Genomic DNA, 14,341 nt, shown 5'->3' on the forward strand with positions numbered 1-14,341 from the left:
CGGCCTCCCAAAGTGCCGCTATTATAGACATGAGCCACTGCACACAGCAGTTGAGGGGTTTACTACACAGGTAGCAAAGGCCAGATCCTGAAGTGCTGTTCATAATTAAGAGCTTGGTTCTCTCTTGGAACATCTAGAAGTCAATTTAAGCTTTCAGACATCAGATTTCCCTGTTAGAAAGATTCTCTGATGGAGATGGGGCCAGAGGAGGGCCAGCTGAGATGGAGATCGATCAGGAGGCTTCCTAATCTGTGGGGAAAGTCACGAGACTTACACAGAATCAGTAGGATTGGAGAGGTGAAGATAGATGGAAGATACAGTAAACTTTAATCTTTGGGATGTGGTGACTGACTCTGTGTGGAAGAGAGAATAAGAGTAAAAATCTAGGCTGACTCCCAGGCTTTGAGCTTGGGTCTCTGGTTTGGTGCTGCCATTTACCGATTGATAGAGATACCCTGTGGAAGGAGGAGCAGGATTGGGAGAAATGATGAATCCTATTTTAAACACATTAGTTTTAGGCATCTGTGGGACATCGTAGTAGAGTCCAGGAAAGAAATTTGGGCTGAAAAGTTGAGTCTCTGTTTCTGCACAGGGCACAACATTAGGGTCCTGTTGGCACTACTGACTGTAACCTGTTAATACTCTTAGCTTGCTTTATGTAATTATGCTTGTTTTTAAGCATATTCATATTTAAATGTATTTATATTTTCATACATTTTAGAGTGAGTGTCATGAACAGAGGACCATGAATGGAACCATCAGGAATGCTGTCATTCAAAGGATGATGCATACATAGTAGATTTGGAACAGCTAGAGCAAGGTCATTTCATGGGAGCTGAGAGAGGAGAGAATTCCAGGGTAAAGAGTTAAATGCTTGAGTAGTGGAAGTAAGCAGGTCAGAAGCGTAAGACAATGTCAACTGGTCATTTGTACACTGGATTTGGTAATATGAAAGTAGTGAATTTTCTATATATGTATTATTTATTCTGAACATGTTATAGATAGTGAAAAGTGAATAGGAGATTATAAAGTAGGGTTTTGAGTATAGACTATCAGGTTAGCTGTGAAGGGGAAGAGAGTGAAGAGAGTGAAGGCTGTAGCTGGGGCTATGGCGTCCTGGGATGATGGTAGTTTTCTTTTTTTTTTTTTTTTTTTTTTTTTTAGACGGAGTCTCGCTCTGTCGCCCAGGCTGGAGTGCAGTGGCGCAATCTTGGCTCACTGCAAGCTCTGCCTCCTGGGTTCACGCCATTCTCCTGCTTCAGCCTCTCTGAGTAGCTAGGACTACAGGCGCCCGCCACCACGCCTGGCTAATTTTTTTGTATTTTTAGTAGAGACGGGGTTTCACTGTGGTCTCGATCTCCTGACCTCGTGATCTGCCCGCCTCGGCCTCCCAAAGTGCTGGGATTACAAGCGTGAGCCACCGCTCCCGGCTGATGGTAGTTTTTGGGTATTTTGTGTAAGAGAGGGACTTAAACATGCTTATGCTGAGGGAAAAGAGGTAAAATAGAGTTGACATAAAAGGTTGATATAAAAGGAAGAGGAGGAGTGCAGGATAAGCTCCACAGTGGAGAAGCATGGACGTGAGAAGAAAGGTTGGAAGGATTGACTCTGAAAAGGAGACGTTCTTTCTCTGAACCTTGATGGAAAGATCCTGTATAGAATTGTTATGTGTGATCTGTTTCCAGAAAAATAAGGAAGTTAGACACTCTTTCTTCACTTGTGTTCCTATAGACTTGAAATGTGATTTCTCAAATAGTAGTTATTAAAGTAAAAAAAAATGATGGGTATTTTCCTTTACTCTTGAAATGGGCATGTCCTATACATTCATCCTATACATTAGTTATGAATAGATTTTTTTTCTCTTAGCATGATGTAATTTCATACCAAACATACAGAGAAGAAATGGGCTCCTGCCATTTTTTTTTTTTTTTGCCATCCAAGAAAGGTATTTCATATGCACCTTTTTGTACATAAAGTAGAAATTAAAACCCAACTTTTGTTATATGTGTCAAGCTTAAGCTTCTGGTGAAAATACTTATAGGTGCAAATAGTATATGAGAAGATGAGTCGTGGGGAGATCAAGCAAGAGCTGTCCTCCCATGCCTCTGGTGATGTTGGCCACCCCAAATCCTTTCAGAACCGAGGTAGAATAAGCGAATAAACATGAATACTCTGAAGCCAGTCACTTCCCTGCTTTCAGCCCAATTTCTTCTTCTATAAACTGATGAGTTTGAATCATAGGTTTTTCTGAGCTCATATCAACTTTAATATTCCCTATTTCCTTTAGTATGATAGTCATTATTTCATTTTTCTTATAACTTCTCTTCAGACTTGGGGTAGAAGAAGTAGGTAGCTTGCATTCTACAGATGAAGGCACAGGAAACAATTTTATATACATTGGCAAAGTGGAATTGTCGGATCATGTTTCTAATATCGAATACCTCCTTTATGAAAAAATGTCTTAAAGGGGCAGATTAGGAGCCTTTAAAATACTAGCGTTATTTACTTTTTTTAATGACCTGACCTGTGAATTCTAAAATGTATGAAAATATAAATACATTTAAATATGAATATGCTTAAGAAGCAAGCATAATTACATAAAGCAAGCTAAGAGTATAAACAGGTTATAGTCAGTAGTGCTAATAGGACCCTTATGTTGTGCCCTGTGCAGAAACCGAGACTCAACTTTTCAGTTGTTTCAGTTAAATTTTGACATTTCTTCATTTGGCTTTCCCTAGGATATTGGCTTGGCATATATAAATCACCTGGTGGAGAGAGGAGACTATGACATAGCAGCACGGTAATGATGACATCTTCACAATTATTTGTTAATATAAATAGAATTGAGCATTGCTAACAATAAAAATAAGCCATTCTTTGCAGTTGACATTTTATTTTTGTACATCTTTCTAACGAGGGTAATTTTTGAATATTATTTTTAAATTATAATTTTTGAATATTAATGATTTCAAGCACAGAATCAGTTAATGTATATTATTTTCCCAATTATTTCATTTTTACCAAAGGAGAATTGTTTTTGTCATTATTTAATGAGAAAGGTATCAAGAACCATGAAGGATCTCAGACTTTACCTATTTACGGTCTAACAAGTTAGCCGGTCATTTCCCTGGTTGCTGGCAGAAGACAAGAGACTCCCAGGTCAGAGCTAAAGGACTCTCTGGGCAATAGTACCAGCCAAGGTACTGCTACAACAATAGTAGTCAACTAGAGTGTCAACATTTGCCCCGATCCCCAAGTCCCAGTTCCCACAATGCAACAGAGGGTGGGCATGGAGATCCTGCCCACACAGCGGTCTGTGATACGGAAGAGGACCCCTGAGCTTAGGGTATCTGAATCTTTTCTAGTGACCAGGAACCCCGTGTATTAGTCCATTCTCACACTGCTAATAAAAACATACTTGATACTGGGTAATTTATAAAGGAAAGAGGTTTAATTGACTCACAGTTCAGCATGGCTGAGGAGGCCTCAGTAAACTTACAATCATGGCAGAAGGGGAAGCAAACGTGTCCTTCTTCACAAGGCAGGCGGGAAGGAGAAGAACAAGAGCCCAATGAAGGGGGAAGCTCCTTATAATACCATCAGAGCTCATGAGAACTAACTCACTATCATGAAAACAGGATGAGGGAAACCGTCCCCATGATTCAATTGTCTCCACCTCGTCCCTCCCATGACATGTGGGGATTAATGCTAACTACAATTCAAGATGAGATTTGGGTGGGGACACGGCCAAACCCTATCACCTTGTCTGCCTTTTGTCCTAAGGGCATCGTTTTATCTTTATTGTACTGGGCAGTAAGAAACCTTCCCTTTACTCAGGTGGGAGACACTATTTGTGTCCTCTCATTTCTAGAGCTGTTTGCTTTATAAGCATCCTTGGAAGATAGTCCAGAACAAAGTGCCTCTGCTTATGATTCAAAGAGAATTTTCCCAACCAGAGGATGGCAATTAAATAGAAGTGACCAGACCCCAGGATCTGGGTTGCAGAGGTTTGTGGTGGGCAGAACACATAAATGTTATGTAGTGGTGTGCAAGTCTGTGTGAGTGGTTCCCACTGGAACTGGGCAGTGCCCGCTGCATGACTGCATGGCAGCTCTGGAAGAGTGCCCTCAAACCTGCTTCTCGTCTCCTGAGGTTATTTAAGAAAATGTGTTTCTTTGATGTGTAAAGTAAGGTTTCATCCGTACATAATCAGTCCTCCAGGTTATATAGTAGGATAGGATTCTAATTTTCCGAAGTCTGATTTTGTAGTGCATAATTTAAAGCCATTTAGAAAGGATCTGGCACTTCGGGGTATGATGAGTTTTCTTCAAGGCAAGAAAGGTTCCCCGAAACCAGCAGTGCTCCTCTGGGTAAATGGGAAACTTAGAACAGGCAGATAGTTGGGAAAGTCCCTAGTTGTAGTCTTCTGAAAGTGATTCATCTTTATTTATAAGCATTTTATATTAACTTTTATAAGTTGTGTTAATTTATGTATGCAACCAGATGAGTAACAGTAATACCTTTATGTTCATTGGTACTTGAGATAGAAATTCATCAAAACTCTAAGAAGAGAGATTTCTCTAAACCTCTGGGGAAAATGTCTACTTATTCTGGCTCTGTTTTTTTTTTTTTTTTTTTTTTTTTTAATTTATACTTTCTTTCTCCCTGGGATGTTTTTACTGCCAGCAAATGCCAGAAAATTCTTGGGAAAAATGCAGCACTCTGGGAATATGAAGTTTATAAATTTAAAGAAATTGGACAGCTTAAGGTAAGCAAAGCCTTATTTTTAACTCTCAGTTTCTGCAAGTAGTATATTGATATTGCAATAGAAACAAAGATAATAGTACTCAGCTCTTTTTTAGGACTTGATTATTATCTCAGATGGAAAGAAAAATCAAACTTTTAGAGATCAGTTTGAAAATATAAGCCTCTTGTAAAAAAAATACACATATATAAGATTATATATATATTACATGTACAACGTGTTCATTTATCTCTTTCCAGTTCTCTCTGTGTTTAGATGAAGTTTTCATGCTCTTTTTAATGACTTTTGAAAATAGGTGTAATCTCATCCAGTAGGTTATAAAGCATAAGACTTTTTTTAGAGTTACTGAATAATTAATGTATTTTTCAAGTAATATTTTACCTGCTGAAAGACAGATGGAAAAAATTGACCACCTAGCTCTAATGAATAATTTTGATGTTTCTTTTTTTAAATCTTTCAACTTAGTGCACAACATCCTAATCAATCAATAAAGTATTCCTGTGTTTGTTTTAAACATTTAAAAAATTTTCATTATTTGTGGACCTTTTGAATGCTCTCTTGGAGTTATAAATATGCTTTAAAAATTCCCAGTTAATCATCTTGTCAACCGTGTGACTCCTCCTGTCTGCCCTGTAAATGTTACACTTCTCATTGGGTTTACTGGATGGTTTCTGGAGGATTTTATCCAGTCCTGCCTCCCTGTTTACTTTAATGGCTGTGTAACTCAGACCTCTTTTTTGAATATCATGTGATGGCCGTTTCTCCTTGTATATACTGCTGATGATGATAATTCAAGTTAATATAAATCAATTTCCTTCCCACATTCAGTCCTTTTCCATTGAGTCTGTGTTTATGATACACAATATACCCATTCCCCAGGGCGTATTAGCTCAAAGCCACTGTTCTTGATTAGAACATCTTACACCCCTCCTCATTCTGCTTAATCTCCACTTCTTGTCATTTTTTTCATGTCAATACCAATCGGGGCTCTTCTCTTCCCCTGTGGTACCATTGCCTTAACTTTTGCCTGAGCCATTGCAAATGCCTTCTGATAGATCTGTGGACAGCCCTAGCCCAGAGTTATCTGCATAAAAAATAAGTCTGGACTCTCACTTCCCTAGTACCTGTTGCTTCCCTCCTGCCTGTAGAATAAAATCGGAATTCCTCTCAAGACCCCACTTCCACTTCCTCTGCAGCCTCATCTGTCTTCTGTGACGCCATCTCGCATCTCTGGGCTCCTCTGACCTCCCTGCACACAGATGCATGTTCATGGCTCCATGCCTTTGCTCATGCTATTCCCCCTGCCAGATGTCCTGCCCTTCTCTTGTTTTTTTCTGAGAAACCCAGGGCTTTAGTAGGCAAGGTTCTCCTCTGCTGCTGCAGCACTGTGCTGACCCCTCTCTTGTAACACTTACCACACAATACAGTTATTATCTGTTTAATTGTCTGCATATCTTTCTTCTAGGACTTGTGAGCTCCTTAGGGATGGTGACCTTATCTGTCTGTCCCCAGTAAAAAGCGTGGTGATTGGATCGTAGGACATTATAGGGTCATTGAACAGTATTTGTAAATTTGACTTTTAACACAGTGCTGAAAATATCTGAAGAACACAAGATGTATTTTTCCTAATTTCAAAAGATGATTATGAGTTGGTAAAGGTTGATAAACTCCAGTTGAAGGAAAGAAAGATGAATAGATTGCCTATACTCCTTGATTACTTAAGAAGTCGACTTTTTTCATCTCTGTGACTTTCTCCTTCCTATTATTTAGATTTCTATTAACTCATCAGGAAGAACAGAGAGATAAAGATTAATCTAGGCAATTTTTAAATTCATTCATACATGTATATACTTTTAAAATATAATTTATTGTTAGAAAGTAGTTTTCATTTAAATCCTCTTCAGAAAATTTTTTTCAGAGTACTGTATTGTCTCACATTTTTAAAGTAAAAATATACTTCATGTTTTCTGCATAATTGGAATGCAGTTTTGTTTTGCCATTTTTTAAAGGATTTTTTTTCGTTTTCCTTACCTAGGCTATTAGTTCTTATTTGCCAAGAGGTGATCCAGTTCTGAAACCACTCATCTATGAAATGATCTTACATGAATTTTTGGAGAGTGATTATGAGGTATGGTGTTCTGATATGGTCATATTTACTTGTTCTCAATGGGAAGTGTTAGGAAATCTAGAAAGGAATACAATGGAGCAATGCCTGTAAAGGAAACAGATTTGTAGTTTGCATGTGGCAGGTGAAACTGAGCTAGAGAAACTCCAGTATAACTCATGTTTATGTAGACCGTGAAAACACTTAGTCTGTGTGCATTTTAAGGAATTCTTTAAAGTTACCTTCTTTCTAGAACTAAAGAGAAAGAGCTAAGTGCTATTTTGTGGATTTCATAAATACAATAGCAGCTGCTATTCCATCTTTGATATCATCCCAGAAGAAAGAGAATTATGAGTGTTCTGTGAAAATGATGGAGAAGAGTACAAACTTTCTTTACAAATGCTGAAGTATAATTTTCCTATTTTTAAAGTAATCTAATTTAAGCATTTAAAAAAATTTATTGTTTTTATGAATCTGTTACAGTTCTTGCACATGATTGAACTCTTATTTTTTCATGAAACTTTTAAAAATCCTGTATCATCAAAGTTACCCTGTTGATTTCATATCTGGAACACTTTTTACTGAGATGGAAAGAAGCATGACTTAACCTTAGAGATTGTAGATGTTTTCTCCTGAATGTTTTAGGATGTCTGTCTGGTCAGTACTGTTAAGGAGGTTGTAAATAATTTGTTTTTATTTTCATAAGCTCTTACAAATAATTCGTATTTTACCTTCCCATAGTCTCAGCTTAATTATTTCATTTTGAATTAAATTGTCACATAATCAGTCAAATAGCTGTGTTCCCTAACAACACTTTTGATCACATATTATGTGGAGAGAAATTTTGTGTTGCTAAACAGAGCACTGAAGGTCAGATTACAAAAAACAAACTGTACTTCTCTGGAGTATTGACTTGTCAATTTTTTTCTCCCTAAAAAGATATGAAGTAATATTGGAGGTAAAGATGCTTCATGACCTCTTTGTATGGGGTTTCTAGTCATATGCCTATAGCTTTGCCTATTAATTTACAACCCAGCAGAGTTATTTTAAACAGTTAAGCTTTGTTTAATATTAATGACAAATGTATAAGCATGTCAAAAATGGGATGATTTCTGTGGCATTTCATTTCGTGAATACTTTCTAGACTTTTACTTATTATAATAGGTACTGAGGTTTTCTATAACTTTGCTCATTCAATCATAACAGGTCCCTCGTACCTGTGTCCTCTAATTAGTAATAATGGCCACAGATAGATTTTATAAATATTTCTTGGGTAGCACATTTATTCAAGGGTACACAAAGCCAGTTGAACAGAGGGAAGCCTAACATGAAATATGATAGATGTTTATTTCAGTTTATGGTGGGGTCATCATGCTTTTATCACACAAGATGATTGGTTATTTTGTCTTTATTTTGTGTTCGAAGTTGGCAGTACCATGAGGCTGTTGCATGATAGGGAAAAGAAAAAATGGGGCCAAAATTTCTTCTTTCCCTGAGCATTGTTATTAATGGTCTAGGGGCTACTGTGAGCTGCTGGTATTGGGGTAGAAATCTTTACAGACTATTTTATTTTATATAGTCTTAAGAAAACAGGGCTGTCACAGTGGCTCACATCTGTAATCCCAGCACTTTGAGAGGCCAAGGTGGGAGGATTGCTTGAGCCCAGGAGTTCAAAACCAGCCTGGGTAACATAGTGAGACCTGTCTCTATAAAAAACTAAAACTTAGCTGAGTGCTGTGACATACGCCTGTATTCTCAGCTATTCCGGATGCTGAGGTGGGGGGATCACTTGAGCCTAGAGGCTGAGGCTTCAGTGAGCTGTGATCATGCTACTGCACTCCAGCTTAGGCGACAGAGTGAGACCCTTTCTCACAAAAATAAAGAAAGAGGCTGTGCATTGGTGGCTCACCCCTGTAATCCCAGCACTTTGGGAGGCTGTGGGAAGCTGAGGCGGGCGGATCACAAGGTCAAGAGATGGAGACCATCCTGGCCAACATGGTGAAACCCCGTCTCCTAAAAAAAATACAAAAATTAGCCCGGCATGGTGGCGTACATCTGTAGTCCCAGCTATTTGGAAGGCTGAAGCAGGAGAATCGCTTGAGCCTAGGAGGCAGAGGTTGCAGTGAGCCGAGATAGCGCCACTGCACTCCAGCCTGGGCGACAGAGCGAGACTCCACTTCAGAAAAAAAAAAGAGAGGAAGAGAGAGAGAGAAAGGCAAAGAAGGAGAGAGAGAGAGAAAGAAAAGGAAGGGAGGGAGGGAAGAAAGGAAGGACAAGGAAAGGGAAACAAAGGGAAGGAAGAAAAGAAAGAAACTTGATCTGAAATATTATTTTGGTTCTACAAGCATTTTAATGTTCTGATTGAATCCATTCCCCAAATTTCTGAAGTAAAATTTCAGTCACATTAGTATATAAGAAGATTGTAATCTAAATGGAAAATATGTGGTCTTTTGTTCTGGTCTCTTGCCATCCTTCCAGGGGTTACTTTGGTAGAATTTGGATGGAACTTTAATGAAAACTGTATTACTGATTCTTTTGCACTTTTCTTACCAAATCCTGGTGCATTACAGAAGCAGCTTCTATCACATTGTTTTCACTTCTAAATGTTATTTAAACAAATTCACAGTAGTTCAATAAAGTATTAATGGAGTTATGTAATAGTAATAATGTACTATTTTTTATATAAACCAAAAAGTGACTGAGGCAGATCTCAATTGATTTAAAGGTTTATTTTGCCAAGGTTAGGGACATACTTGGGGAAAAGAAACAGGGTCTGTGTCCTGTGCTATTTCCAAAGAGAGTGTTGAGGACTTCAAAATTTAAAGGGGAAAGAGCAAGCAGGAGGCAAGGAGGAAATTTTAAAAACAAATAAATAAGTAGGGGGAGAGTAAGCAATGAGGCATGTGGTCACATTCCAGTGATGCTCTGATTAGCTCAGGGAATCTACGTTTTACATGTAAAAAGAGAGAAGTGGGGGAAAAGTCAATTTATGCATTCATCTCTTGTTCAGTAGATCTAGCTTTGACATGAGATAAAGGAAGCATGTGAAATGACAGCTCTCTGGGAACAAAAGGAAGGCAATTTTTGCATGACTCAGTTCCCTTAACTTTCCCTTTGGCCTAGTGAATTGGGGGTCCTGATAATTTATTTTCCTTTCACATTTAATAACGTAGACGTTTTTAATTCTCTTTACTGTCTTATGAACATGTTTTTGTTCTAAACGTTATCAAGGATCAGTAAGTAAACTGCTCCATCATACTTTGAGTTATAAAACATGAAGTCTAAAGTCAGGAATCAGGGGGTAGAGACTGAGCAAGATACTGGCCCAGAATCAGCTGTGGGACGGAAACAGGATCAAATCAGGGAACCACAAAATTTGAGATCTAGAGATAGCCAGGGTAAGAGCCAGGGGATAAGACTTGAGCCAAAGTCCCAAATTCCAACATAAAACTGGCGTTAGAAGCCAGAGTGGAAGGAGGACCAAGATGGTGACTTGTTAAAGGTATAGAATGCTGGGCAGTTTCATTGTGGGAGCAGCCCTGCCCCAAGCAGACTGCCACGGTCAGTTGTGCTGGCTGTACAGTGCACAACTGCATAACCAGTTGCACCCAGCAGCCCAGGCCTAAGTGCATTAGAGGACTGTTGGTGGTGGGGAAAGTAGCTGACTTGGGCAATATCTGTAAGATGTTAAAGCTGTCATCCAAATGTTACAGTTAGTCCAGAATGGGGACGGAGCAAGTCCAACCTAAACTCTTGTCCATGCACTTTATAGAAGGAACAGGATACCTTTCTTAGTTGTACATTTCGTAAAACTAAGGACAGAAGTAGATGGCATGACCTGCCTCCCAGGAATGCTAAATGGAGATTTATTGCACAATAATATTCCCTGCAACTCTTCACCACACCCAAACCCATAGTCTGAAAATTGATGAAATATTTATTGAACAAACTTTTAATCATATAATTGTTTGGTCTGTTATGTGACTAAAAGTGAATACTTTTAGGGATGGTTTAAATTGTTCGGTTTGTTTTGAGAATTTAGGAGAAACCAAACTCAGTTTCTCATGCTATACTCTCACAGCACAACACTTCTGTGACCAAATGTCTGGGTTTTTCCACTACACACCAAGAAAGCAATTAGTTCTGCAGTGGACACCAGCTGGGCGTCCTCTAATTCAGTTCATTCTGACACTGTCTACATGAAGATAGCATCAGATCCTGCAGGCTGAGGGCTCAGGCCCACAAGACTGCCCCCACGTCAGACGTACCAATCACAAGTTATAGGCTGTCACCTGTACTTCTGACTGGTCAACTATAAACTGGCATTCCCACTACCACCTCCTTAGATTTGACTCATTTGCTAGAGCAGCTCATAGAACTCAGTGGAACACTTTACTTACATTTACTGGTTTATTATAAAGAATATTGCAAAGGATACAGATGAACAGCCAAATGGATTAGATGCAGAGGGCAAGGTATGTGGGAAGAGGCATGAAGCTTCCAGGCCCTCTTTGGATGCACCACCCTCCAGGAACCTCCAGGTGTTCAGCTCTTGGGGAGCTCTCCAAAGCCACTCCTTTTGGGTTTTAATGAAAGCTTCATTACTTAGACATGATCGATTTAAACATTGTGCCATTGGTGATCGGCGTAACCTTCAGCCCCTCTCCCCTCCTTGGAGGTTGTGGGGCAGGGTTGGGGGTAGGGCTGAAAAGTTCCAACCCTTTAATCCTGTCTCGGTCTATCCTGTGCCCAACCCCATCCTTAAGTTACCTAGGGGCTGCTAGCCACCAGTCAGCTCATTAGCATGCAAGAAGACACATCATTTTGGAGATTCTAAATTTTTTAAGAGTTATATGCCAGGAAACAGAAGGAAGACCAAATGTATATTTCACAATATCACAACCATTATTCTGTTGAATGAGTGTTCTTTTTCTGTTTTTCACCTTTGGTTAGGGTTTTGCCACACTGATCCGAGAATGGCCTGGAGATCTGTATAATAATTCAGTCATAGTTCAAGCAGTTCGGGATCATCTGAAGAAAGATAATCAGAACAAGACTTTACTTAAAACCCTGGCAGAATTGTGAGTATACTTAAATGTTTCTTTTTCCATATCAGTCTATGTTGAAAAGTTTTTCATACTTTAGATTTGGCAAACTCCAAGTGGAGAGGATGCATTTTATACCATTTTCCTACATTCCCTCTTAGTAAAAACCTTTCATAAACCTCAAATGAGTAGGAGGTAAGGACATGTGTGAAACTGTACAATTGCAATGTAATCTGTTTCCCAGAGAAGAGAAACCCTAACGCACAGTGCTTAGGAGAGGCAGTGGTTAGGAAACAAAAGGGTGCCAAATTTTAGATCACTCAAGCATAACAGTTTCCCAATGAGCGAGGCTCTGGATTCTGCTCTTCTAGGGTCTTCAAGTCAGTTAATTTAATCTCTCAAATGTCAATTCCTTATGGGATAATTTTAAACTTTAAAAGAGATGTCATAATAGAGGACTCCCTGACCCTGGGTCAGGGCTCAGAAAATGGCAGCTTGGTTAATATTTTTCATATTTCTTGGGCACATTCAGTGATGCAGGCTTTGTGCGAGATGCTTATGATACAGAGATAGATAAGATATGCTCTCAAGTACCTTCCATCTAGGGAAACAAGAAGTATACTGCAGGTCTAGCCAAGACGACCATCCCTGCATCCACCTCTCCTCAGTGCCCCCATCACCTTAGACCACTCCTCTCCCTTCTTTTTTCTTCTTTTGCCCAAAACCAAGAAAGGTATACCAAAATGACCTAGAACTCTGGACGTATTGGATTTTCCACAGAGGAGGTTGTGTTTATGGCATTCTAAGTTGAAATGCTAATCATTTTCTCTTGGAAACGTTGTCCTGTTACATGCCCCTTAGAGTCTGCAGCACTGTTCGTAATGGACCAACAGTACAGCTTCAGTTCAGTGAGCTCTCAAGAGCTGACTTAGGGACTTAATGTAAAAAACATTGTTTCAATGGAAAAACACATTTCAGTTAGACACAGCCCCCTTAAAATCAACTTTTGGAATATTAGCCATTTGTCAGCTGACTACTGCTTGTAAGAATTGGAACAGATGTTTCTGTTACTAAAATGAGAACTTCATCCTGGATCCTAGTTTCTTTGCTGTATGGATGTTTGTAAAACTTTTGAGACTGAGACCCCCAAAAAAGACCATTTTTATTACTTGAATATTGTGAATTTTCTGAAATTTTGGCAACATGAGAGGCAAAGTTCTGAGAAAGAAATACTTATTGGTCATGTATAGTTAAATCCCAAGGAATATTTTTTGAAATAAAGTTAACTTTTCTCTCTAAAGGAGTGTTTCCATTTTTAATATTGTGAACCATGATCTCTCTGTGTTTTAATTAGAGCTGTTGATGAATATTAACATAAAAAATTTGTATTACCAGGTACACCTATGACAAGAACTATGGCAACGCTCTGGAAATATACTTAACATTAAGACATAAAGACGTTTTTCAATTGATCCACAAGCATAATCTTTTCAGTTCTATCAAGGATAAAATTGTTTTATTAATGGATTTTGATTCAGAGGTAATGTGCTTTTTATTTTAGTACTGTCAATTATTTTTACTATTCCAGATATTTAATACTTAGATATCTATCCAAATGCTGGATTGGTGAAAGAATCACATAACTTGGCTGTATGCTGACAATCTTTAGAACACTCTCACCCTCACTAGATGTTGTTATTTTAGTTGTTTGGCATTCAGGAATCCTTTTCTTAATGTGGTTATTCTGTGAAAGCAATTCAAATTTGATAGAGAACTTTTAAAGTTGTGTGTGTGCGTGTATAAAGTAATTTCTTGCTAAAACAATTCGTATAATTTATAGAAACAAACCAGGTATATACTTTGACTCATTTATCCCTCCTAACCTGTGTTCCAGAATTTAAAAATTAAGTGAACTTCCGTCTTGACCCACTTATTACTATTTTATTTCTTGGTGTTCACGTATCCAGCATGTGGGGTTTCCCCTGGTTTGAGTTGATGCTCATGTCTAGGACATGTGCAATATGTTATTTTATTGCGTGACAAATTTGAATAACCTAATATTAAATTTAAGCAACCTAATGAGTGGACCCAGCCACAGCTCACATTGGCTCTTGCAAAGTGATGCAAGCTGTGTGTGTGTGTGTGTATGTGTGTGTGAAATAAATCTAATTACAAGTGCTCGTGACAGAAATAATGAGGTTTATAAAACAGTGTTCTTATTCAAAAAATTGAAATTTTTGATAAACCTAAAAATAGAACCCTAAAGGCTCCAAAAAGATTAATGCATTTTTCAATTATATTGTACTGTATTTAGAGATATTGTGTGCTATTTAATCTCCACCAACTTAAACTTAATTTAGATAGGACCTAGAGCTACCTCTTTTTCTCAAAGATGCTTTAGCCCTTTTTAAAATACTGAGTGAAGTC

The 14,341-nt window shown here is 38.4% G+C and overlaps 1 protein-coding gene across 3 annotated transcripts in view; it reads left to right on the forward strand.

Moving 5' to 3' along the window:
* Nucleotides 1–14,341, forward strand: part of VPS41 (VPS41 subunit of HOPS complex) — a 192,025-nt gene that overhangs the window by 144,438 nt on the left and 33,246 nt on the right. For all 3 annotated transcript variants that reach the window (XM_030795990.1, XM_030795989.1, XM_030795991.1), the window contains 5 exons: nucleotides 2,739–2,800; nucleotides 4,687–4,768; nucleotides 6,801–6,893; nucleotides 11,823–11,950; nucleotides 13,310–13,454. In XM_030795990.1, coding sequence (XP_030651850.1) covers nucleotides 2,739–2,800; nucleotides 4,687–4,768; nucleotides 6,801–6,893; nucleotides 11,823–11,950; nucleotides 13,310–13,454 — 510 coding nt within the window. The remainder of the gene's footprint in view (nucleotides 1–2,738; nucleotides 2,801–4,686; nucleotides 4,769–6,800; nucleotides 6,894–11,822; nucleotides 11,951–13,309; nucleotides 13,455–14,341) is intronic.

This window comes from Nomascus leucogenys, chromosome 17 (assembly GCF_006542625.1).
Source record: "Nomascus leucogenys isolate Asia chromosome 17, Asia_NLE_v1, whole genome shotgun sequence".
In the NCBI taxonomy this organism is placed as follows: Eukaryota; Metazoa; Chordata; class Mammalia; order Primates; family Hylobatidae; genus Nomascus; species Nomascus leucogenys.